The sequence below is a fragment of the Falco rusticolus genome, chromosome 3 (assembly GCF_015220075.1).
Source record: "Falco rusticolus isolate bFalRus1 chromosome 3, bFalRus1.pri, whole genome shotgun sequence".
Taxonomy (NCBI): domain Eukaryota; kingdom Metazoa; phylum Chordata; class Aves; order Falconiformes; family Falconidae; genus Falco; species Falco rusticolus.
In genome coordinates, this window is record NC_051189.1 from 87217119 (window position 1) to 87244184 (window position 27066).

The 27066-nt window shown below is 36.7% G+C and overlaps 1 protein-coding gene across 16 annotated transcripts in view; it reads left to right on the forward strand.

The window, feature by feature from the left end:
- PTK2 (protein tyrosine kinase 2) overlaps nucleotides 1-27066 on the forward strand; it is a 223846-nt gene that overhangs the window by 113836 nt on the left and 82944 nt on the right. For all 16 annotated transcript variants that reach the window (XM_037381990.1, XM_037381994.1, XM_037381991.1 and 13 more), the window contains 3 exons: nucleotides 16677-16756; nucleotides 18407-18469; nucleotides 22946-23000. In XM_037381990.1, coding sequence (XP_037237887.1) covers nucleotides 16677-16756; nucleotides 18407-18469; nucleotides 22946-23000 — 198 coding nt within the window. The remainder of the gene's footprint in view (nucleotides 1-16676; nucleotides 16757-18406; nucleotides 18470-22945; nucleotides 23001-27066) is intronic.

Below are 27066 nucleotides of genomic sequence, written 5' to 3' on the forward strand. Positions count from 1 at the left end.
TAAAAGTTTCTATAAGTTAAGCACCTAAATCTTCATTTTGTTCACTTAAATAATTTTAATCTGCTTGTAGACTGGCAAGGTGAAAGTAAAAATTCATGGGGATATCTTTTAGAGGTATCTGGACCAGAATGGTTATCATATCCCCTAAGAATCTATGCATCTGTGAAAATTAAACCCTGGAGTTATTTGCTGTATTCGGTGGGTCTTTTTCAGTGTCTGTATGGTACGTTGTTTATGTTCATAAACTGAAATATTGTTAGTGCTTAACAAACAGTTTGTGTTACTAATAGTGACAAATTGGTGAGCCAGGTATGTTTTTATGTTAAGTTTGAAGAAATACTTTATACTACTATATAGAGGATCAGTTTAATCTAGATTAGAGGAGTCATTTTATGGAGTATTGTCATGATAGAGGTGGAATAAGGTAGGAGTGAGATAAGGAGGAGAGTGCTTGTGAAGTCAGCTGAAATGGCAGAGCTCAAGAACTGCATCATGAAAGCTCTGGAGTTTTGTTTTGAAATAGGAAAATTTTTTTACCTGATGCATTTTGTTATGTCAAAGAAACAACAATATGAAGTGCTGATAAAGTTACTCAAACCCCAAAGGCTTCTACCAGACAAAACTATTCCCATGGACTACTGTTGTTTTTATGTATCTGCCATATTCAAAAATATCCTTATCTTAGGTTGCTTGCTTGAGGCATACCATAATCCTTGAGCAACATCCCCTAAAATTAGGATATTACTGAGCTGGTCCAAAGCATGGCACACTTCTGCCCTTGTGAGCAGACACATTTGCAGATGAAGAAGCAGGAAATAGTAATTCAGATTAAATTTTCTTTTTGAGTTTCTAAAAAGAGGAAAAGATAATACTCCCCTCTGTTCAATACTTCATCCAAAACAATATAGTATTAACATACTTGTTCTCATTTCTTAAATGTCTTCTATCCTTTATTGTATATGAACACATTCCTGTCTTAGGTAAATAACTTAATTTTTTTTAATACATGATGAATTTTTTGTATTGATACATGATGGAGTTGACTTCTGAGAAGACAGTTCTAGTGTAGCACTGATCTGTGCAGTATGCTTGCTTCAGCTTAAAAATGTCTGGATTTTGGTGACTTTTTAGTACTGCCAGGGTATTTTGTAGCAACAGCAAAATCATTTTCCTTTTTGCTTTAGCGGCAAGTGACTGTTTGTACTGGCTTTAAACTTAGAAGATTTGTGTTTCCCATGATGCAAAAGTGGATGGTGAGCTCCAAAATAATTTCCAGAACTCCATCATTTACCTATTCAACAGCTGGGAAGTCTACAGTGCCCCCTCATTTGTGCCTCAGAGAAATATTTATTACAAGCAAGGAATTTAAAATGCTAGTGAAATATTTTTAGCAATTTCTGGGAAACACGTTTTTACTAAATTTGGGGAAACAGAAAAATATACAGATGGCTCAGAATAGCAAGAAGGTTTATGAAGGTCATCAGGAACTGATATGCAAAGATTACAGTTGCGTGTATCTGACAATGCTCTGAATCCTAGTTCAGTTCTAATATGAAAATCAGACGTTCTTGTCTCCTTGCTCAGCACACCATACCTTTTTTTTTTTTTCCCCTCTTCCCGTTTCTTCTCCACTTTATGGTGAGGTATTTCTAAACCCAGTGCTTCAAAAGTCACAGTTCTTTGTTCTGGGATGCTGCAAGGTATTTGGATCTCCATTGTCACGGAAATACGGTGCACACCTTTCCAGAGCTGTCATTCTTTGTCCATGATTCTGTTTTGCTCTGTAAGTCTCACTTGGCCTCTTGAATAAATTAGGACAATTAGTTTTATCTCTGAGAGTGTTAACACAACCCCACTGACTTAGGAAAAGAAGGCAGGGAAAGAATTTGAGTAGTAACACTGCATCATAAAACAGAGCTACAACAGAGGAGGATATGGAAAACCAAGGAAGGATGATTTTTCACAGTCTGTTCCTCTCTCATTGTCATTCCTGCAATATTTTACCATCCTCTTACTAAGCACAGCTCTCAGACACATTATGTTGTATATAGGCAAGAACAACAGAATGTACATAAATCGTGCATGCATACATAGATATCTTCAGCTTTCTGCACAGAAATAACTATGTTGGGAATAATGAACATAGGACCCACTTTAGTTTTTAAAAATATAACAGAATAATGCTTCTGTAATCAAACTGGTTTTTATGGATATGAAAGTCAAATACATTGTTGTCTGGTGTGTTATAAATGAGAAAAAAAATAATTTTGAGGACCAGATGCTGCCCGTGACTAAATCCTTCTTTTCAGGATGAGGTTGAGAACCTGTTACTAACTTGCTAACATCTAAGCACATGTTGTCTGACTTATTAAAAATGTAAAACATCAAATTAAAAAATTCACAGAGAAGGAAAAGAAATATGGTGACCTCAGTCACCCATGAATTGTCCCTGAATTTTAGAAAATATGATTATTTTCTTGACTTGAGTTGCAGAGCAGCATTATTGTTGAAAAAGAAGCTGAAAATTTGAGTAAGAGGCTGAATCCTCAAGTGATTGTAATCTTCCAGAAAAACACAGAACATTTGTAAGGATAACAAAATGTTACCTTAATCGCTGTCAACAGACACAGTTTATTCATACAGTTAACCCAAGCCACAATTACCAGGCTGTTAAACTGAAAACTGGCACACGTTTGTAACTTCACATGCATGACTACTCCCATTCACTTCAATGAGTGCATTGCCCTGTATAAATTGGTGCAAGCATTTAAGTCTTCTCAGCTTGGACTTAATATGTGAAATCTTTTGGATTTGTTCCCTTTTTTTTTTCCTCCTTGATTTTGCTATTTTAAGGATGCTGTGACATTTCTTTGTTTTGGATATATTTTTTTTTAAGAGTATTGAACAAATCAAGAACCTATGACCAGAACTGTTTGTAGCTTGACATGCAGCCGTTTGTAATCGGTGCCGGTCATTCTGCCATCTGCAGTGGGCGTAAGCTGTCCTAATTGGAAGCAGGGCACTTAAAGAGACTTTTCATAGAAGTGCCCCTGGTTTACAATCTGTAGAGCAAAGGATTAAAATCAGTGTGTGTGTGAGGGGGGGACACCATGCAACTTGTTAGTAACATCTGAATTATTTATACTAATAGTGATACCACGGGGTTCGTTCAAAATATGTTTAGGGCTGTGCTTCAGGTTTGAGACTTGAGGTGGGGTAGAGCCTGATGCTTAGGCCATTCCTCTTGACCGGAGGAGTTGTGTGTTCAAGACATGTCATTTTACATCCCAGTTGAGAGCTGTGATCAACAGATTAATGTTAGAATTCTGTCTTTTATTACTTACCTGTTTGGAAGGTGTCAAAGGTAGCAGACGAGACAGGTCTTCAGAGGTGTCTCCTCTTCCGCCCCGCCCCCCCCCCCCCCCCCCCCCGAAGTGGAGCATTTAGGTGGTAATGCTGCATTGACTGCATTATTCCCTTGGGCCCAACTGCTTACAATTTCAGACAGATTAGGCAAATTGGATCCCACCCAGTGCTGTTTGAATTGTGAGGTTAAAGTATTCAGAAATGGGGAAATGCTCGATTTATGGTTGTCTGCACAGTTGGCAGATGCTTGCCTCATAGGTTTTATGTGCCAGCCTTCAGTTGTGTCCCCTGTTATTGTATACCCAAATCTGAACCAAAGTGAACTCTAATCCTGCCTGCAAAGCCTTAAACATGAAGTACACAGGATTGCTGAGTAAAAGTACTGTAATCTAATTTTTATCAATAAGTAACCTCTTTTTTTTTTTCTTCTTTCTGTTGACTGTTTTGTGAATCTCAGAAGAATAAAGATCTGTCTCGTCTGAATTTTTACCATTTTTTAAGAAAACTTCTGAGCAAACAAGCTTAAAGGTATGAAAGGAGGAATAAAAATTAGGTTTTTGAGTAATGAAAATTAGATTTCACATTTTTCTTGTACTTTCTCAGAGCATTTCCAGTTGCTTTGAATAAGTGTTGGTAAAATTCATGGCAAATGTCTTCCTTTCCTTCTGTTCCAGTGACATAGCTGTTCGGAGGTGGAAATAAAGGGGACAGGCTTCTCTCTTGCCTTAATAGCTGAGCGAGGAAGGAAAGACATATCTCACATCAAGATAGAATACAGGTTTTAAAAAGATTCATATAATGAGAATCAGACGTAAGCTACTTGAATTGCCTTCCTTTTATTGTGGGACAAGAGCCTGCACACATTTATCCTTGAATAACATGTTAGCCTCCAGTAATTGGAGATGGTTTATCCCTTGATGAAAAGGGAGTAAGCATCTGTATGGGGGGTGGGGGGGAACCAGCTCTCAGTCATCAGTTGTTTCATTGTTGCTGTCCTTGTGCTTCAAACAGAAGACTTTTTAAAGTAACTTTTGGGTTCTTTTTGAGATCCCAAAGAACAAGAAAAGATTGTTTTTATCAGTGTAGAATTTTTCTCTCTGCTGCCTTTAGCCTGCAGTGTGGAGCTGCCTTGGAGGTATAGATACATATATAAAAAATAAAGGAGACCATGGGACTGGACCATGTTTTGGATTTGCTTTTTAAAATGAGCTGAAGTTTGTGTAATGCACAAGGGAAGGAATTGTAAGCAAAGGGGATAATCTCAAAGTTAGGGCAGATAAATGATGTTCTGCAAAAATTGAGCGAATTCTATGCCACAGAAATCCTGTGTTTCACCAGACAAGTACAATGCAGGACCACTTTCATAAGAAGAGTGGTCTTGAAAAGAAAAGAGAAAAAAGTGTTACTTGTTTTCTTCTGGGGAAAAAAAATTCTTTAAAGAAAGAGGAGGCAGTTTCTTATAGACAAATAACACTTTTTCTCTGTGTCTCTGTAGAGTCTGTAAAGATAATATTTACACTTAAAATGTATTTTTTAAAATGAAAATTCTGTTTTATATTGTAGCAGATGAGTGCATCATGCAAATTAAATTATTTTCATAACACTGTCCCCAACATGTAGGAAATTTTAAGTCCAGGCAATTACTGTAGCAACTTAATGATTAAGTTTTTATAAGGCTTAGGTGCATGAGATATAATTTGAAGTGCAGGCTGGGAATTAGACTCTTTAACCTAATTATTAGGGTATAAGAGATGTTGTTATTTAAAAATAGGAGACCTAAAGCAAATGACTTTGACAGGAAAAGCTTTGAAGAAAATCAAGGACATAGGGAGAAAAGCTGGCAGTGTTCCCAATATTGGCAGCCTGTTTAAAACAAAAAATAAAACAAAAAAAAGATATTTCAGGAAGAATTAATGGTTGACACATAAGCTGTGCCTTACAGGGAAGTGGTAATAAATGTAAGAATTGCAGTTGCTTAGAAAGATATTAAAAAAATATTTTTTAAAAAATTATACATAGAACTGAACATCACCTGTCTGCTCCTCATGGCTTGAAAAAGTAATTATGAGATACCCTTTACAGGGGTCGGGTTCTTGAAATTCCTGAAATTTGCAATATACTCATATTTGCAAATCTCACAAAGTAATAATTTTTTTAACTATAGAAGTTGATTTACACACTCAACACTATGCTGACATTCTTGTTGTAGATCTTGCTGTTTGTATAGTTGTGTAGCTGCTTCGGTTTCTTCCAAATCTTGTGTGTCAGATGTGTGTTTTATGTTAGCAGCGCTGTATGATGGGAATGTAAAACTTACTATTTAAGAGGTATTCATGAATACAAGTCAGCCAAGCTCAGTCCAGACAAAAATGGCTGCTTTGATTTAATATTTCCACCTGTCATCCTGAGTGGTGAAAACAGTGTTTGTTGGCTTTCTTGCAGTCATATGTGAATTACTCTTAATTCAAGATGATAAATTTTAAATGCTCAGGACAGGTTTCCATGTACTGATGCATGGATATGTCATAGTAATCTTGAACAAAATGCTACTCCGATTAGTGTATCTGGTAGTATATAACATTCATGAGGCAAAAAAAAAAAAAAAAAAAAAAGTTGACTTACATTGATACTTGGACTCATTTGTTCTGGAAAAGCAAAATTCTTTGTCAAAGAGAAGTATAAAATTAGCTGTTAGCAAGGCATGCTCAGTAGGTTGACTACTAGATGGCTCCCAAGAGTATAGTCCTATTTTATTGAAGATCTGAGAGGCAGCAGTGTCTGTTGCAGTGACATCTGGAGATCAGCCCACTCGGACAGAAGGGAACATTTTTAGCCATTCTGTCCCTAACAAAGCCGCGTCAGAAGTTGATTCCCCCCACCCTATCTCTAATGCCCTTATTATTAACAGAGGAGCTTCCAAAATTAGTTAGAGATGTCAAAGATCACCTCTAGATAATATAGAGACTGTGACCTTGGAAGACGAAGAGGAGGAGCAGCTGAGGGCAGGTGGCAAATGAATGTTATCCTGATAGTGAATCTGTGCTTTTAACTCCACTAGAAGAGGCCAAAGCCTTAATTTTCCCTAATGTAGACTTATCTTCTGTAGTTCTAATATTATCAGATGGGTAAACAGGGCTGGAAACACATATGCGTTTTCCCTCCTGAGCATATTAAAAACCCCTACTATTACAATCATTAAGGTGACTCCTAAAAATACTGATGACATTAGAAGCGTGCTTTGGGCTGTTGTGCATATGGTACTTCATTCAAAGCAGATGAGGCAGAAATCTTGAAAGGTTGATTTTGCGTAAGGTTTCTGAAGCTGTTGTAGGGTGGATCGGGACCTTATTCTTTCAAGCTGATTATTTTGATTCTGTAGTGAAGAAAATTCAGTGTCCTACAGGCACCTGCTGTTGGTAGATGAGGGTGGGCTCCGCTGTGAAAAGACGGAGCCATTTCCTTGGCAGTTTGGTGATAACAGATATAAGCAATTATATTGGGTGACTGTTCTGCATTCATCTGATGATGTGTCTGCCCCAGAGTACACTACAGCATTTCTGTGGTGAATTTTAACGCTACCCAGAAAGATTACAGTGGAAGCCGCACAGTATTTGAGATAATTATGTCTGATAGGGTACCATGGAAGAGCTGTGCTGTGGCTCACGGTGGACTTCCATGCGGTACCTGCTGCAAGTGTGGAACAAAACGCAGTCTGAACAGGAGTACTCTGGACACAGGAACATTCTGCATTTTGAATGTGAAATTGTTGGGAAAACAAATGCGGTACATGGTTCAATCATTGTCATGGTCACATAGGTAGTTGCTGAAGATCAGCTTTTCCAATGGATGTACTAAGGTATTCTGGACTTTCATGTTACAGAAGCTGGAATTTGAGAGTTGGTAGATTACGGGAAAAATTTCACTGGGCTTTCGTAGGACCAATGTAACCAGAAGCATTGTGCGTGAGTATAAAATGAAGATCCTGATTGAGCAGTTCTGTGGTGGCCAAGTGGGCTATTAAAAAAAAAAAACACCACAAGACAAACAAACTAAAAAAACCCCAACCCAACACCAAAATACCTTCAGGTATTAGAAACTTGAATGTTTAAAAGCAGGTACTAAACCACATGTCAGCTGTTAAAAAGGAGAATAAGTAAATAATTATTGCAGATACAGGAAGGTTGTATTTGTTAATATAAATGCCACTAATTAAACTCAAGTACATAATTTCTTAACATAAAAACCACCAGCTAAAAATACCTGGCTAGAATAAATGAATAAGGATAAAATGATGTAATGTGAATCTTTGTTTTCCATGCTTTGTTAAATTATTGTAAGTACAATTCTTACACTGCTTACTAAATGGAGTACGGAAGACATTTTGTTTCTTTGTTTATCTAAATATCTTATATGTTGTGGTGGTGATGTAGTTGGTTATGCAGTTAACTCTTTAAGGGGGCACTTAACCACTGAAGTGCTGTTTAAATGCAGTTTTCAAAGCAGTGCCAATTCAAAATAAAGAAATAAAAAAGGACTAAGTTGTGTAAGTAGGTCATGCGCATTGAAAGTAAACCAGGAGAAATAGATTGCTTATTTTTAAACTGTCCTTCTGAAAAATTGGAGATTATCCGGTGGGAAATTTCTTGGTAACGTTATATGAGCTAGGAAAGACAGCATAGTGGCTAATTACTGGTATTCACGATTTTTAAGACATGATTTGATAGTACTGTTGCTAAAGAATTTCCACCATAGTTGTGCTTGAAAAGAAAACTCAGGAGAAAGTCTGATAATTTTATTTATTAGTTTCTAAGGATATAAGCAGATTTAAACCTAAAATATATTTTTAAGGCACAGAATGTATGGTTCTTTTTAAATCCCTGAACTCCTGGAAAGCATTCAGTACTAAGTTCAGAATGATTTTGCTCATGTTCCTAATAAAAAAAATTAATTCCAGCGTGGTGTTTTTATGAACTGCACTGGCAAGATGGCTTGTCAGCCTGAGTGAACATTTTTCTGAAATACTGCAGCTGCATAAAAAAATTGTGTGCAGAAAAGTGAAGCAGATGGCTTTTGAAAGTAGCAGCTGGTATATAAAATACGAGGCCTGTGATAGATTTCTTCTTAAGTCATGTGTGCTAGCGTAGGGCTATTCTCTAATTTCTCTATCTTCACAAACATGGGCTTTCCTCTGTTTCTGGTATTTGTTTTAAATTACACCAGCTGGAATTTGTTAGCCATCTATATAGCTAGGAAAGTGCCCATTATTTCCTACTAAATTTTGAGAAATCTAGAAGTTGCACTGTCAGTAATTTGCCCATTCAAGTAAAAGAACAAATGTTTTCGAAGTCAGACATCAGAAATGAAACCGGGCTTTTGTTCACGTGCCTGTCTTCCTTGTGGAAAAAGCTTGTTAGTTCATGGTTCAGTGTTCACCTCCTGTCTTTTGTTATGATTCAAGAGTATTTTTGAACTTTTAGTGTTTAAAAGACTAGAGAAATGAGAGATTTTTCTTCTGGCTAACCAATGAAGAACAGTGATGAAAGCAATATTCAGAAAATATTGGTGAGAAGTAAACAAGCAAAGTGATTTTTTGCTGAATATCAGGACATTAATATGTCAGGAAATATGTGATGGCATAGGATTATCTTGGACTTCTAAAGTCTTGTTTGCTTTAAATACTAGTGCCCTTTCTAAACATGTATTTATTGAGCAGGGGTAGTGTATGTTGGGGGGGGCAGAGTGACAGTTTTGTTTCACTTTTTGTTTTATCAGAACATGTAAAAGACTACTTTTTTGTACCTCTGAGAGGTGCATTTATGCTTGGCATTCATGTTCTACACCCCAGCAAGTTAACTACTAATTTGAAGCATAAGTCACACTTTAATTATTGTTTGCCAGCCTGTGAATGAGCAAATGCAAGTACAGTTACATCTTCTAACACGGACATTATACTAGCGCTCACTAGAAGCCTGAAATAGTTCGCATTTCCATTATACCATGTTTAATGGAACTTAAACTAATCCTTCCCCTCCCAAGCATACACCTGCTTGACTGTAAATGTGATTTAAACTTGTTAGAAAACGTACCCCCCCCCCAAAAAAAAAAAAAAAAAAAAATTCCTAGGGAAAAGGTGCTTGAAATCAGTACCACAGTTTGCATCAAGAAATTATTTTTATCTCTGTCTTCTTTAAACTGTGTTTCCAATATGTTTTTCTCTGCAAGTTCAGATAAGCACATTCTGCTAGAGTGGAAGCAAGTGTGTTGCAAGCAACATAAACCAAAGTTAATTCACTTTAGGCATAATATTTTGTGGGTTTGATTGTAACCAAATAAAAAGTATATAGGCTTTTGGTAGTATAACATTTAATTCCTAATCCTAGTGTTTGCCTAATCTGTTTGCCTTGTTAATCTTTATGCATTTTTATTGCTAAAACGTCGTGACCATGAAGTATTTGACGTGACTATGGGCTTCACTTAGTCTTATCATTGCCAGAGCATCTGGTCTTTAGTATGTGGTGTAGCTGAAGTAATGCCACTCAGTTAGCAGGAGTACTTCAAAGGCTTCATTGGACTGGGGGAAATCGATACAGGTTGCTGCTTTGCTGTTTCTTGTTTAGCTAGTTGGTTTTTGGGGGTGGCTTTTTCAAAACCAGGTTTGTGTGACAGGTTTCTATAAGTTGCTGTTCTCTTTAAAACTACGTAAAATTAATGTATATTAAATAACATACTACAATATTTTCTGGTTTAGCCTTTGGAAAGATCCCATTCTGAACAACTGAAATGAGGAGCAGAACAACAGCAGTGGTACTTGAACTTCTTCAAGAATATATAGAACTTGATGATGTGCTCTTCAGCCTTCTTCTAGGTGTTGCATACAGTTAAATGAACTTGCAAGCTGTAAGTAAAGGTTCGCACATACCCCCAAGGAGGGCAGTTCTGCAGGTGTAACAGGAGTATGCAGATAACAGTATCTCCAAAACCCACAGATGAAGATTCATCCTCCCTCTTAATGTACTTACTCTGAAGTTGTAGTAAACAGAAAAAAATGGTAGAATTCTTCAGATTTGTCAGGGTTTCATTTTTGTGCCTTTGTATATAGCCTTTATGCTCTTAAAGACAGGGCCTTTTTTTCTCTTAAACATAGGAAAAATACTCTCATTTATCTCATTTAAGTACATTAACAACAATAATAATGAAAGTAATAATTGAGAAAACACAAAAGACTTCTAGGAAAACTATTCAATTGCCCCATGGCAGTGCACTTAATTACCATTAAATTATCTCTTGCGTCTCTCCCATTTAATATTTCTTCAGTCTTTTTCCTTAGGAGGTTATGCAGCTTGTGCTGAACCTCTTGAAAAATTCTTATCTAATATTTGCACGAGCATTAGTTCATGCATTGATCTAATGCCATCTCAAAGCAAGCAGTCAAGAAAAATTAAAGGTGATAAGAGAAGTTCTCATTAGTATTCTGGGACTAGAAATTGAATCTGCCTCCCACTCCCTCAGACTTACTGAAATTTAAAGAAGAATGTGTGCGGACAAGTTTCTGAAAAAAGCAAGATAAAATTAATTCCTTCTATCAATTTATTACCTTTGCGATCCATAGTAAGACACTGCTCAATCTAATTAGACCACAAGATTATGGCCATAGGCTTCCTGAAGCCTATAATCTCTTTGTATACCTTCCAAAAATTAAACACAAAAATAAAAAAGGTGTGTATAACCTATATGCAGTGTTTTATGGTAATGAGGTGCAGCTATTTATTTTGATGAGAGGGTGTCATGACTGATTCTGTGAACACTGCTGGTTAGTCATTTCTGGACATTGGAGGGGGGATATTTTTTCTGTTTTCATCTCATTTCTTGGATGGATAAAGGCATTTTTATCCCACTTCTCTGGCTGAACCATATAATGTAGTTATTATGAAAGACTTGAAACTCCACCTTACTGTACCAAGGAACTTCAGAAGCAACACCCACATATGCACATACCCCACACAATAAATCAGCAGGGGAGAGTAGAGTCTTTGTTGGCTGAAATCTGATGTCGAAGGAATGTATGTAATTTACTCCACCTTTATGAAATACCATGTTTGTCCATCTCTTCTAGATTGGGGTCTGCAAAAAAATCCCCTTTTATTTCTGCTTGTCACACTAACAAAATGATGCATTCCAGTATATCACTGTCTACTTGCAGCATTATGGTGAAAATGTCTCACTTTTGTCTTGCAAAGAAGCTGAGAATTTTCACAATGCTTATTTTTTTCTTCCGAATTTTTTGGATGGGTTGCTTTTTAAGAATTTTCTTAGTCAAGTTCTGGTGCCTGTACTTACAGAGTCAAACTGGGAAAACATGACTGGAATTTGTGAAAGCTCACAAGCCAGAGGGCAAGAGGAAAGAAACCCTGAACTTTTAAATGTTTGGGTAATGTTGCTTATTTATTTATGGAACAGTAGTTACTTGAGGCTAGCAGCATTTTAAAACATGTTTGCATGAAACTGAAGATGTTCTTAAGCTGTTTAGTTTAACAAATTAAGTACTTCAGCACTGGGATCTACAAGGCAATGAGTTGTGAAGATAAATGAATGCATATTTGATCAGGTTGTACTAGTAGCCTCAAATTAGCATAGTCTCTGCAAGGGCAAGTTTTATATGCCAGGACTGAAAAAATACTTCACTACAGCCAGTTCTTTTTGGTGTCTGAATACCTCAAGGAATAGGTGGATAACATCTCTGACATTTCCTGGTGGTGCAAAATTGTTGCAGTGGCTCCAAAAATTGAATGCTCAGTTTCTTTTTAAAAAAAGTTTTATTAAAGATAAGTGAACTAGCCAATGGATATTTGATTTGTGTGGATGTAAGGCAGGCTAGTTAATGCATTTTGTAAACAGGTATGACAGCTTTTTAGGCGAAGTCACTTGGCCTGTACATAAAGGTGAATTCTCAGAAAAAGGGTAGGAGAATGAAATAAAAGCTTTTCTTTAAAGTACAATTGAAGTTCATTAAACCTCAGTATGGGTAATATAAACAAGAAGTAAATTGAGTATAGTTTCTTTTAACTTGATACATTTCTTTATACAGGCATCCATATGAGAACTGAACTCATGTAGAGTTTGCATCTTCAGTTTGTTTCTTCAAATATCTACATGTAGACCTGTGGACGAGGAGTACAGTTCTGTTGTTTGCCACCTATGTGTACCGCAGAGGTCATTTATGGTAGTAACACTGGTGTTTGGAAACTACATTCCTGATTTAACTGCTCTGAGATGGGATCTGACTGTTTCAATGCAGGACAGGTTTTGTGTCTGTACTGATGAACAGAAGTTCTAATTTAATTTTCTGTTTATTATGTTTTGCCATTTATGATGGCATCTAGATGGCAGTTCTGATTTAAAGTTAAACAAAACCCTGGTTATAGGAGATTTTCTTTTAGGGAAATACTATGCCATTACTAACAGGTGCAGTTCTGCAGTAGAATGAAGAGTGATTGTAAATGGATGCTAGTTGAGAAAAGATATGACTCAAAATCTCAGCATTTTTTGTATTGTTTCCAGAAGCGTCCTTCCAGGGAAACTTCTTCCCATGTTGGCGCTTGACGATACTAAGCACTACAGGCTGGTCAGAAATGCCCAGCCTTCTGAATTGCCAAATTTCTTGAAAACGCCTTCAGGCATTATAGCAACTTTGAGCACAAGGAGGATCAAGCTTCTGCAGAGAGTCCAGTGAAGGGCCATGAAGGTGATAAAGGGCCTGGAGCGTGTCCTATGAGGAAAGGTTGCGAGCTGGGACTGTTCAGCCAGAAGAGAAGGCTTGGTATGGGGGGGTCTTATCAATGCCTATAAATACTTTAAGGGAGAGGGCAAAGAGGATGGAGCCAGGCTCTTTTCAGTGGTGCCCAGTGCCAGAACCAGAGGCAATGGGCACAAACTAAAACACAGGGAGTTCCCTCTGATCATTAGGAAACATTTTTGTTCTTTTTACTGTGAGGGTGACTAAGCACTGGCACATGTTGTCCTGGTAGGTTCTGGAGCCTCCATCTTTGGAGATACTCTAAAGCTGTCTCGTCATGGTCCTAGGCGAGTGGGTCTAGGTGGCCCTGCTTGACTAGATGGCCTCCACAGGTTCCTTCCCAGTGTGATTCTGGGTAATTCATATGGGAGACCTCTTCAGCCATTTCATAACATTAGGCAGTGTGTTACACCTGATGCTGAAGAACAGGACCTTAAGTTCCCCCTACAGAAACTATTTCTGCAATGCCTTCTTCGCCCAGTCTTTCAGATGAATGGAATGTGTCTTCTGTATCTTATAAATAAATAGATAACATGATAATTTCATTTAATTTAGGTTGGAAAAGACCTTTAAGATAAATTGAGTCCAACTGTAAACCTAACACTGCCAGGTCCACCACTAAACCATGTCCCTAAGCACTACATCTACCTGTCTTTTCAATACCTCCAGGGATGGTGACTCAACTACTTCCCTGGGCAGCCTGTTGGAATGCCTGACAATTATTTTGTTGAAGAAATTTTTCCTAATAGACAGTCTAAACCTCCCCTGGTGCAACTTGAGGCCATTTCTTCTTGTTCACAAATTGTCACTTGTTACCTGGGGGAAGAGACTGACAACCACCTCACTACAACCTCCGTTCAGGTAATTGCAGAGAGCAGTAAGGTCTCTCTCCCCTGAGCCTCCTTTTCTCCAGGCTGCAGGACTCCAGGTTCCTCATCCGCACAAGACTTGTGCTCTGGATCTTTCACCAGCTCCGTTGCCCTTCTCTGGACGCACTCCAGCGCTTCAATGTCTTTCTTGTAGTGAGGGGCCCAAAACTGAACCCAGGATTCAAGGTGCAGCCTCACCAGTGCCATGTACAGGGGGACAATCACTGCCCTGGTCCTGCTGGCCATGCTATTTCTGATGCAAGCCTGGATGCCATTGGCGTTCTTGGCCACCTGGGCACACTGCCAACTCATACTAAGCTAGCTGTTGACCAACAGCCCCAGGTCCTTTTCTGCCAGGCAGCTTTCCAGGTGCTCTTCCCTAGGCCTGTAGCATTTCATGGGGTTGTTGTTTTCCAAGTGTAGGACCCAGCACTGAGCCTTGTTTGAACCTCATACGGTTGGCCTCGGCCTATAGATCCATATCCATGCTATGTACTGTAGATACACACGATATGTGTGGCCATATGACTGACAGTTCTGTCTAATTTATATATGGTTGTCGGTACATGATTTCATAAATTAGAAGATATTTCGTCTGTTAGAGCAATGACTGTTTACTTGGTGAACACATAGGTCTCTGTACTACGGGACCTTTGTGGTTCCAAATGAAGATACAGAATCAAAACACCTTGATTTCCTGGAAAACGTTCCCACTTTATATTACTTACAGCCATTGTAATTACCAGATATATAGAGTCTGTGGCTTTAGGGGGGCTCCCCCCACCTCCAATCTTTAATTGGATAAATCTTTCTAAGTGTTATCAGAAAAACCCAAGTAGAATGCTGTTTCACATGAGAAGTTTGTTGTGTTTTTTTTTTTTTTTAATTGTAAGCATAATGAAGAAAATGACATTAATTCTACATATTTTTTGTAGTACTAACATGGGAGTAGAGAATTAATATTTCCCTGTGTGTATACAAATAACAAACTGCATGATGCTGAAGGACAATTATGTCGTCTTCTGTAGCTTTCATTATTTGGAAGAGTTGAATTGAGAAAAAAGCTTGTTTTGTCATGTTGAGTACCTCTGAGAGTTAAAATGAAGGCTTTCTCCTGATGTTGCAGCTATTGTAAGAATTCATATTCTCACTCTTGCACAGTTTTATCATATTTCTTCTTTCACATCTTTCAATAAGAAATCAACATTTTTCATGCATTTTGTAAGTGAGAAGGTCTTATGTATTTGTTGCTTTGTAGTCTAGGGCTGGATCCAGCTGTGGCATTGGTGGTGAGGGAATGCTGTGGTGCTTGTGTGTTACTGGGAAGATGCTGACTGGAGAGGACCTTCAGCTGTTAAATGTGCTGCTGTACTTCTTTATCTTCTAAATTATTAATTCCATAATAGTAGCAGTGTGAAATAGTTTTTCTTACAACTTGTCATCCCTCAGAAAAATATTTTGTGAAGTGCATTGCTTTCATAATGTATAATCTCCTCTTTGATCTGCAAGTCAGTCGTGTAGATTTTTGTGATATTTCAGGACTTTTTGCAACTTTAGGGTCATAGGTTTTAGGATCTCAACAGCAAGTTTATGATTTCCTAAGATAGAGGATAACATGAGCCATTAAAGAAAAATTGCACTTCTGTAGAGATATGTTACTTGTAAAAAATGCTGTTGCACAGAAGATGTGATGTGCAGAGTTAAGTTCTTCAGCACTTGTTCGATTCTTGCTGTCTTTTTGTTGTTGTTGTTACTAACTGTATGAATTACTTACTCCAATGTGGTGAAAGTATTACTTAAAAAGTAGGCCTTCTGCCTACCTACATCATGTACATGTGATGTACAGGACATGTGATGAAGCTTTGAACCTTGGTAGTTATCGTAATGAGTACTTAGCATGCTCTGTGGTACAAGCTTTTGCACAAGCCACTTCAGCATTCTTCCAGACTGTGCCCAAGCAGAGCTGGTGGACAATGAATGCCAGCAGTGGTCCAAGTATGCTGTTTTGGCCCAGCCATCCTCTTCAGGCAAGGTGGCCTTTGGCCATAGCATTTGGCCTCCTCCAGGTTAGAGCCTACTCCTTGGTCCGTTTTATTTCCTACTGTAGGTTGTAACCATCAAGTTTCACTCTTGGTGCTGCTTCTTGCTGGTTCAATCATTTGAAGTCAGTACGCAGTATGCTTTTCAAATACTATTCTTTTTGTTTGCTGCTGGTGTTATTTTCACAGTAACGCATGAACATTTGTCTGTTTTATATGCATGATTAGATGCATCTACAAAATTAAAACTTGTTGACCAAGGTGGTTCAAGAATACAGCATACATTCACATAACTTGAATGCAGGTGCAACCATCTGCTCAGCCTCCTGTGAAGGTTTTGATTATATCTACTAAAACATAGGTAATTTTGTTGTAGATAAAGAATTTTTTTATCGAGTTCATTGCAATCAGGAGGGTTCGTTTCCAAAAGTGCAGTTTATTTGTGGAGAATATGAGCATCACTTCTTTTTTCTCTTCATAACACTATGTGTCGTAATTACAAAAAATTACACTTGGGACTCTTACTCTAAAGTTGTTCGGGCAGTATTTTAGTCTGTATTGGCACTGAATTGATCTTTCTGTGATGCATACCTACTTCTTTTGCTGTAGGTGAAAAACGACTATATGTTAGAAATAGCAGATCAAGTGGACCAAGAAATTGCTTTGAAACTAGGTTGCCTTGAAATCCGGTAAGCTGAAAATTTCATTTATTATTCAACATGTTTCTGATAGAATATATACATTAATTTTGAAACTGCTTATAATTCATCGATTTCTGAACAGTATAGTTGAATAAAAAATCATAAGATTTTTTTTGCTACAAAGTAGTTTGAAGAAAAACTGAACAGATTGTATTTTAACCAATTTCTAGTGATTTTAAAATTAACATTAATTTTAAATTTTTAATTAATTACATCTTGATACTGCCTTTTGGGTGAATTCTTCATCTGAATAATTCAAAGGCCTGTAGACTACAGTGAAGTATACTTGAAAAAAAATGCATCTGTGGTGTTATTTAGCAAGTAGTCTTATCATTGTGCATATATAAATCCTACAGCTAAAGAATATAATTAAAGATAAACGCTGCTACCTTTCCTTTCTGCTTCTACTCAATTTTTAATGTTCTATTTTCAAATTATTAAATCTTAAGGATTCTTTTGGGTGGTTTTGGTGTTCTTGTCAACTGTATAGACAGCTGGAAAATAAAAATAAATTTATCAGATTAAGAGTTCCCAGCACAGCTTTTGAAATGTATGTTTTGGTTTTTTCTAATTTATGGAGAGTTTCCAGCCTGAAACATTTGCTTTTAGTTAAGCTGTTGTCTCGCACAGGGAGATTAGGGAAGAAGTAAAATTGATAAGAAAGTAATGGCAAATGTAAACTTGTTAACACAGAAGAAAAGTGTCCTTTGAACAGTACTTTCCAAAATAAAACAAAATTTAGAATTATGAAATTTCCTAGGTGTCTATCATAGGAGAGCCTGATGTCTTTGCTGTGAGTTTTGCTGGTAGCCCCAAGGAAAACAAAAATTCTTTGTGTAACTGCAAACTCCTTATGCACTGACAAAATTGTTGGTGCCTTATTTCAAAATATGTAATGAGTATAATAATCCATGATTATTTTGTCAGCCAAGTCCTGCTTTTCGTGGTTCTCATGCTGTGGCTCTTCAGAGCATTTTAATGTATTTCTAATAGATGACTACTAAGACTGTCCTACTCATAAGTATTACTGGTCGACTTTCTCAGTGAAGACAATGATCCCAGCTCTCTGATAACAACAGCCACTCATTCTTGATTTTTTTTTTAATACACACACGCGCGCGCACACACACACACACACACACACACGCCCACACCCCCACACACACACACCCACCCACCCACCCACCCACACACATACACATATATATATATAAAAAAAAAAACATGCCTGGATTGAAACTGTTAGTTTTCATCATTCCCTGCTTCCTCTGGTTCTTCCTGATACAGGCACAGATGCAAGTGGTGTTAAAAAGGAATAAATACTGCTGGAGGTAGAAAGATGCTGCTGAAGGGCAGGTTAGATCACTTCTTTTGGTAGCAGTGTAGTTAAGCTGGTTTAAAGTGGTTCTGGAAGTGCAGTGCTCCTGTCATTCTCTGTAATGTTCCTTACATGGGAATTATTTTTTTAAATAAAAATCAGATCTGTTGAGGTAGGAGGATAATATACCAATATTTATATTTGAATGCATTCTGCCAATGTTTTCTAATGATAAGTCTAAAAGATTTGACTACACTGATGTTGTAGATTTAGGCTGGATCATCCAATAATTGTTGCTTTTAAATATTTTTCAACTTCAGGAGATCCTACGGAGAGATGAGAGGCAATGCATTAGAAAAGAAGTCCAACTATGAAGTGTTAGAGTAAGTATTGTGTCCTAGCTTGAGGTTTGAACTGTTTCTTCATTGGGGAACATTAGATTCAGTTTAATAACATTAAGTTTGTTGAGATCTTCAGTGCTTTAATATAAGAAATGGATGATGAAACCTACCTAGGTGTAGAAGTAGGAAGAATACCTTTAGCTGTGGTCCAGGGAATTCCAACAGAGTTGGAATTGTTTAAACTTGATTAGGAGGTTTATTACAATTTCTTGCAATTTTGCTAATGGTTATGGGTTCATCAAGTCTAGTTCTAAGGTGATTTTGTTTCTAAATGTCTCTCTGTGCATAGTTGCATTTTTCATTGTGACTCATCTGTGGTAAAGTTTGAGTTACTTGAAAATCTTTGTGGTACAGTTTGGAGGTTTTTTTCTCTTTGCTCAGTATGTAGATTTCCTGAATTGTGACCTTGCAATTAGCGAGTTTGTTGTGTATCTGTGTCACAAATTTTAAGCAGCATCCTTAGACTGAAAGTGTTTTGGTTACTTAATCATGTAGAGTAGGTGGCTTCGATCCAAAGCCCTTTGGAAGCGTCAGGGATTTAAAACTGGTTTTATTTGTGTTAATTAACAAGTTTCATACATACCTACACCAATGAGCTACTCTTCACTACTAATTATCTTTGTGAAAAGATGATGTACAATTTAACATAAAATTGGGATAAAAGGTTGGTGTAGCTGTGAAGTCAGTGTTTTTGTTGTTGTTTTTTTTTTTTAATAAAATGTGCTAACTTCTAGAGGTGTGAAATTAAGAGAATGGAAGAAAAGATTTTTCACCACAGTGCACACGTTCACAAGGATTTTTGGGGAAACTATGATTTCAATAGGTCAAAATAACTTTAATAATTTCCTGATTGTTTATATAGTACCTGCTATTTATATAGTGTTCCTCTATATATGTGGAATTTTTAAAGCTGTGCTTTTGGTTGAATTAGGGTGTTCGTGTTTGTTTTGAAGGACTTTAGTTTTCTGTTTGTAGTCACTAGCAGAAATATCCTGGTTGAGGATACACATAACAAAATGAGGAAGGACTAATAAGGATGAACATGAGTAGATAGACATGGCTAAGAAGATGATATAAAAAAGATTTGAAAGTGCTGTGAGTTACAGTGGTTGCAGTTTACATATGTTCCAACAACTTGAGAAAGGTATTTTTAAGTCAGTTATTTGGCAACTCCTAAGCTAAAACATTAGTGATTAGGTTAACAACTTTGGAAATAATGAAACAAAGGAAACAAGGGTCATAACAGATGACAGGAAGTATTAAGAATTCTAACAGGTGGGAGTTCCTGGAGGACTCAATATGGGGCTGCTTCCAGTTTAACAGTGACTTGTTTCTTTCAGTGCATTTGTTTTCCAAGCAGTACCTGTTTTGATAGGAAATAACTAACTGCTGCTGTGAAAGACAAAGCAAAACTCCGCTATGCAAGAACTAACAGTTTAATGCCATGCAAATTTGAAATGTAGAATTCTCTTCAAGATTATTTGTAATTTTTTTTTTTCCTTTGAGAAGCAAAATGTATTTTGCATGGGATTTAGCTGGGAGAGATGAAGGATAAAAGCACCTTAAAGTGGCTATAGATAATTGTAAGCTAGTAAGAATCTACAGAAAGTACCAGTGATCCCCAAAATGTACTCATTCAGTCCTACCACCTTAATAGCCTATAAAGGTTTATCTACACAAGTAATATTTATTTCTCAAGTGAGGCATTTTGTTTGGTGGGTTTTTTTGCTAGTTTTAGTACATCATGAGGCACTTAACCAGCTGAGTGCAATTTTTAAACGGCACTTTTTTGCATTTGGTGTGATTGCTTCTTGCCTGTCTTTGTCAGATGTCTATTTGATGTATATTTGTCTTTGATCAGATTTTCATACAAGACCAAATCTGGATGGGAAATGGTAGATAGAATCAATCTGTTAAGTAGCCTTTAATAGTTGTGCCTTCATGTAATGAAAGAATTTTTTCATAATAAATGTGAAGCCTGTTAGCATAGAACAGGGATAATTACAAGTACAAAAATGGGAGCTATATGAAGGAACAGCTGCAGCCACAGTTTTGTAAAAAGCATGTTAGTCTATTATGTTAATCTAACATTACTTTTTTGTTGTAACTTCAATTGAGATGAAAAATAGAAATAAAGATATATGTTGCCTAAAGCTGCTTATCATTGTATGACAAGCAGTATCATCCATCTGTAGTTGGTGTTTTATTAATCCTATTGAAGTTTATACACAAAAAATAAATTTACATTTAAGCCCACAAGTAGGATGGAGTAGATGAGGTTAAGTAGAAAGCTGTAGTAGAATTGTATGAAGGGGGATCTTGCTGCTAATTATCTCTTACTGGCAATCAGAAAACAGATGTCAGAGTTCTTAATCTGGAGGACTGAGTCGGGTGTGTATCCTGAGTTGGCCAATTTACCCCCACGCAGTACAGCTGAGGAGGAAAGGGAAGGAGTTTGTAGGGTTGTGTGTTTAAAACTGTTTGTATGTTCCAATTCCCGATGCTTATTATCTTGTGTATCGATAACCACAGTTTGTTATTGACCATGGCATTACATCTGCATGCTTCTTATGTTAAAATCTCCTCCAGTAAATATGCCATCTCAGTTAAACACAGGTTATGCTTTATTAACGCATTTTATTAATAGTTGTGTTTTGCTGTATTCTGCATAGAATTTGTTCTGAATTTGTTACGTACAGATTTGCAATAAAGGCTACTTACAAATCTTTTTAATAACGAATTGAATCAGGTTGTCACAGCCATGTGCTGCAGTACTGTTAACATGAGTAATACTGGAGTGTTGTAGGGTGCTTCATTTTTGAGAACACCATTTCTCTCTCAAATACTTAATGTTACACTAATATATTCCTTGTCAAAATGTCATTGCATGTTATTTAGATGGTAATAGTGTGTTAGATTTATTTAACTGTGTGGGATGATAAACTGCACATAATTTGCATTTGAGAAGAAATGCATCAAAGGAATTAACATTTATGAAAATTGTATAATCTTTCAGCTTACTGTCATTGCACAGATGCTAGTGTTTGCTGCTGCACATGAATGCGCTGTTCCTCTTATTTGAGGACGTGTTTAGTATGTTTTTTGAAATTGTAAACTATTTGTCTTTGGAGAGCTTTAAAAATACCCTGTTTCAGTATTTCAAGTAAGCTTTTTGTATTGACTTTAACATTGGCTTTCTTGCGCCGTTAGGTAGCAGTAAATATATTCTGTATATCTCAGGCTCACTAACAGCTTGGCTTTGCTTTGCTAAATGTGGGAATTCCAGATGTATTTCTGTTTATGTTCAAAACATGTGGTCATGGAAAGCTTTCTTTCATACTTATTTCAGAAGCAGATAAGACTGTGTGTTTGAAAGAGATTGTAACCTCTTAAAGGAAAGCAGTAACACCTTTGAGAGGCAAGGATACAAGTCCTTTTCCTATCTACATTTTTCTTTTAGATTTTCATTTTTCTCATGCAGATTTTCAGCTAATACTACAAAAGTAGTTCATGGTCATGCAGCATTTGTTTTACCTGGTTGTACAATGATCTTCTGCACTAGCGTATCTCTGGCAACTTCTCAGGCATCTTCCTTGAAGCTAATGTTCAGTTGTAGTGATGCATACAGGTCAGACATAAGCTAGGTGCACACATTTGAGCTACAAAAATATTTAATCCTTATGGCTGTGTGTTTCAAACCAGGGCTGCAACCCTAATAATAAGTTTGAACATGAGCTTGATGTAATTCAGTGTGCAGAATCCAGGCTCATGGATGGAATTAGGATCTTGATTTACAAACGCAAGAAGTGAGATTACTTGCAAGAAAAAGCTAGGAATTTTAACATTAGATGCTCAATATGAGGAAAAAGTGACAGCAGAAATATAAAAAAACACATTAATTATAGTGGTGCAAATGGTAAAACAGTAGTGGAAGTGAACATGCTTACTTAGGTGATCTCATGAGAAGTCCTTTCCTTTGTGTTGTATCTCCTACTCCATTCTAATAGATGTTTATTAGAATTTGCCATTTTCATGTTGTTCCCTTCTCACCTGATCACATGCTGTAAGAATATTTTCTCAATATTCTTTGCATTATTAAAACATGTACAAAAACCAGGTTTTATTCTCAAAACTTCTCTGTGCCCAAGCCAACGTTTCAAATAATACACTTTCCACGCCAGGTACCTGTTGTAAATGCAATATCCTTTTGAATTTGGACTAGAAGATACTGCTATCTCACATTTGCTGTGGAGCAACTGTGATTAGCATTTTAACGGGACTGTGTTTGTTGAGCTGAGCTTGTCAAAGACCTTACTATGAAAATCATTTATTATATAGCATGTGCTAGCTGAAAAAGAAAACAAACAAAAAAACAGACCCAAAGCACCACCCTGGAAAAGAACAATATAATGTTGCACAATCTTTTTTATATTAATGCTCTGTGTGTTTTTGTTTCAGGAAAGATGTTGGTTTAAGACGTTTTTTTCCGAAGAGTTTACTAGATTCGGTGAAGGTAATTATAGTTCCAGTCCATTGTATACAACTTTAGGAAAAATAAGTGTCAGAAATCTGAAAATTGTGTTAGCATTTTACCTGTATAGCTGTAAAGGAATTACTGTGCAGTTATGTTGTCTTGGTGAAAAAATATCAAAGCTGTTGATCAGATTGGTAGGATATAAATCCCATACTACAGGTGTGCAACTGGCAGAACTAAGATAGTAATGATTCAACGTGGCTTTGCTGAGCTACTGTGAGAGAATTACACCTCTGCTTCTCAAACCTTATGGACAAAAGTTCAAAACAAGTCCTCAGATCCTCTAGTATCAACTGACTTTTTTTTTTTTTGTTCGTTTTCTCCTCTAAATGAGATATCGGAAGAAAGAGGAAGGAGACATGTAAGAAAACAGCATATTTTCAGTGGCAACTTGATAAACCATATTCTGCCTCCCTTCATCAAGACTCTGTCCCACTCATTCAAGGGAGATTTCAAGTAATTTCTACATTTGTTAATCCTAGTTAAGACTGTAAATGGTAGTTGAATCTCACTTCCATTGAAGTCCATATGGTCCCAGAGTAAAAAATAAAATTTTTTCTCAAAAGAGGGATTAAGAATAGTCACCAAGTATTTTTATAGCTATATCCATCTTGATATAAATGTCTTGGTAAAATACCTCTTACCATTCATATGTGAAAGTATAAATCATAAATCAGTATTTTAGAGCTGGGTTTGGTAAGCAGTGATGGTTTTGTATAAATAATAGAGTTTAACTTCAGATTTAGAAAGCTTCTACATTGTGATTTAAATAGATAAACAGAAAAGGTCTGTCATCAAGGGGGTTTGTTTCAAAAGACTTTTGAAAATCAAAAGCTAATGAAGTCAAGTGGATTTGAGTAATCCCTCTGCATGTTAATTTAAGCAATTATCTGAAACTGTATTTTCTACTAACAGGAGAAACTGTGGTGAAATGCTCGAGACAAAAAAGAATGAATAACTGTCTCAAAAATTGTATTATGGAGTCAGAAAACTGACCAACAAAGAAAACTGGTCTTTAGAAATCATGAAATTGAGAGAACAGCAGAAAGAAGTACTAAGAATTGCCAGAAGGTGAAGCTGAATAGGACCTTGTAAAGACATAAAAAAAGTATTGGACTTACAAAGAGGAAAAACAAGGGGAGGAAGAAGAGATCTGCTTTTTAATGAAAATTAAATCCCTATTAAAAATGATCTAGGATTGATTCAGTGATTAAATGACTCTTTGACATTGTGAAAACCAATGATTTTGTACTGGCAGGCAAAGGAAGGCTCCTGATGGCCATGTAAAATAATACATATTATTTTACATGGATATATAAATATCCATATATTAAAGATATTGTAAATACATTTACAATAAAGAAAATTATTTCTCTCTGTTAGTGAGGTAAAGCTTGGACTGTATTACAGTGGTAATCGACGTTGTTGATGTTACACATTTAGGAGATGCCAGCTATACAGAGGGTGTCACTCTATGTATGGGAAGACCAGAAGGCTGGAAAAATGAAAATCACAATATTTAGCAGTTGAAAGTATGAAGTGATATACAGGGATTTAAAAACAGAACGTTCAGCTTTATTTGAGGAGCTCATTAAATACATTTTAAAAGTCAGGAGTTTAAAGACATTGTGTATTAGCTGATCACAGAGTGTCTGTATGACATAATGTTGTAAAAGAAAGCGAGTGCTGTCTTAGGAGATATCTAGGGAGGTTTCTCCAGGAGGAAACACTAAAGACATTGAAAAATGCATTCTCTCTCATATGTGCTGCAAATAGTTCTGTTTATCCATGTTCAAGAAAGAGTAAGTCTGAATAATTCCAAATACATAGGAAAAGTCGCTGAGTCAGCAGGCCTTCCATTTTCATTGCTTCACTAAGAGAAGAATAAGAAACCTTCCTGTGTTTAGCTTAGTAAATGGTGCCTCAGTGATGCCATAACCACTAAGCCATGTTCTAACTAGCTGTATTAAGTATGCCAAACACCATGGGGGGAAAAAATATCTACTTAAACTAAACCAACAGCTGGAGGGCAGGGGGTGGTGCAGGGAAATGGACGCAAGCCAGATTGTCTTTAGTTTGTGAATTAGGAGTCTTCACTTCCACTCTAGAGCATGCCTTGGGCAAAAGCAGAAAAATAAAATGTTCTTAGGAAATATTTAAGAGCAAATTTTCACTGCATTTCCCTTGAAGTTGTCATTTGCAGATACTTCTCATAAATGGTGCTCTTCTGTTACGGAAGAGGTGTGTTTCTCTAACTGACTTTCTATGTTTACACCTTACTAATGATCTCAAAGTGAAGAGTAAGTCATCTTGGTGGACTTAAAGAGCCAAATAACATATGCCATTACACATGGAAGTCAAGATGATGCTGAAACAGGCCAGGGGAACAAACCATGGGCAGAATAAAGTACCTTTTAACAACTGAGTGGTTGAAATACTTGGGACGACTGGAGCTAGCGGAGTTTTTTTCTTTTTGTAGTGTCTTGCTCCTGTTTTTTCCCAGGTGTTTAGTTAAGGCTAAAGTCTTCAATTCCCTTAACATCTGTTTTCTCTCTAAAAAGGATGGTAAAAGACAGGTCCAGTATAGTGTATCTTGAGTCCTAACAAAGTCTTAGGCAGCTCTCGGTGCAGTTGGGAGGTCTCCTGACTGCCAGATGCTTTCTTTATCCTACCCAAGCATCCACAGCCTGTTTAAGAGCAGTGATCCACCTGATAGTTGGTAAAAGGTTCTCCTAAAGTGACACAGTAATTTAAAATTACAATAAAATGGCAGGTGTCTGTGTAAACTTTATAACCTAAAGTTTATGTGCTGAGCTAAAGTTTTTTTTCCAACCTGTATGTGTTGGAAAACTGATTTTGTATGTGAATATACAACACCCTTCAATCACTGCTATTAGAGTGACTCTTTTCTAAACAGTCCTTTTAAAAAGCTCTGGCAATTTGGAGTTCTGAATGTTCTTCAAAGGCTTACTAAAAATGAATGCCTAGTCTGACTGGAAGTGCTAAAGACAAAAGGAAGTTTCTATTTGCGTAGTGCCCGGAGCAGTTAACAGGCGATGCGAAAGAATGAGGAGTTTTGATGCTGTTACAGTAGGACACTCAGATATTGTTTGGTAGAGGAGCAATGGTAATTCCTGTCAACCTTGACATACTGCAAAAATAATCACTATTTTACCTTCTGTAGTTGTTAATTGGAAGATATATTAGAAATGGGTATTACTTAGGTTTTTTAAACACATTCAGTTACTTTAGACATGGGTCAAGCTTGGTAAAAGGAAAAATAATAGATGTGTCTGTGGTTTTCATGTTTTGGCACTACATGATGTAAAGAGTAGGTTGCCTGGCCCTACATTACTCACAGAGCACCCATGTACTCGTAGATCTTTTCCAACCTAAATGGCTCTGTGATTCTTAGGATTAGGGCAGATGAAGAGAAGACACTGCACTTTTGTCTAGATGAATTCTAGTGTTCAGAAAGAGATGTTTTTATTCAGGATTCTTGATTGCTTGTTCAGTTTTGGGGCGTGGTAAAGAAATTGCTTCTCAGATTCAGTTTTTATACAGGCAGATACTTCGCTTTTGACAAGTTTTAGATTAGGAGTTTTGTTTGTGGTGGTTTTTTTTTTATTATTTTATTTTATTAAATGCAGTTGTTTGAAAGCCTGCATGTATCCTTTATATGCTTGCTTTTTCAGGGTACATTATTAGGTGTCTTGCTCTGTCCCACTGTCCCAGATGCTGGGAGGATTTTTGATGCTCTTTCTATGTGGTTATTTCTACCCTGAAAACAATTAATTAAATGATATGTGATATAGTTAAACAGTTTGTTCAGTTACTTTTTACATTAATTTTGAATTTATTATTTAAATTTTATTTTTTTATATGGAAGTTATTTTGCATATTTTCAGACTTGAAGAATCCACTGTTGTGCACAGAGATTCAGATACTGCTACAGCTGAGTTGTTATTACCAGATAAGAAAATGATGATTTAATTTTGAAGTTTTAAAACCTACTATGAAGGTTTAAAACCTCGTATGAACCTAT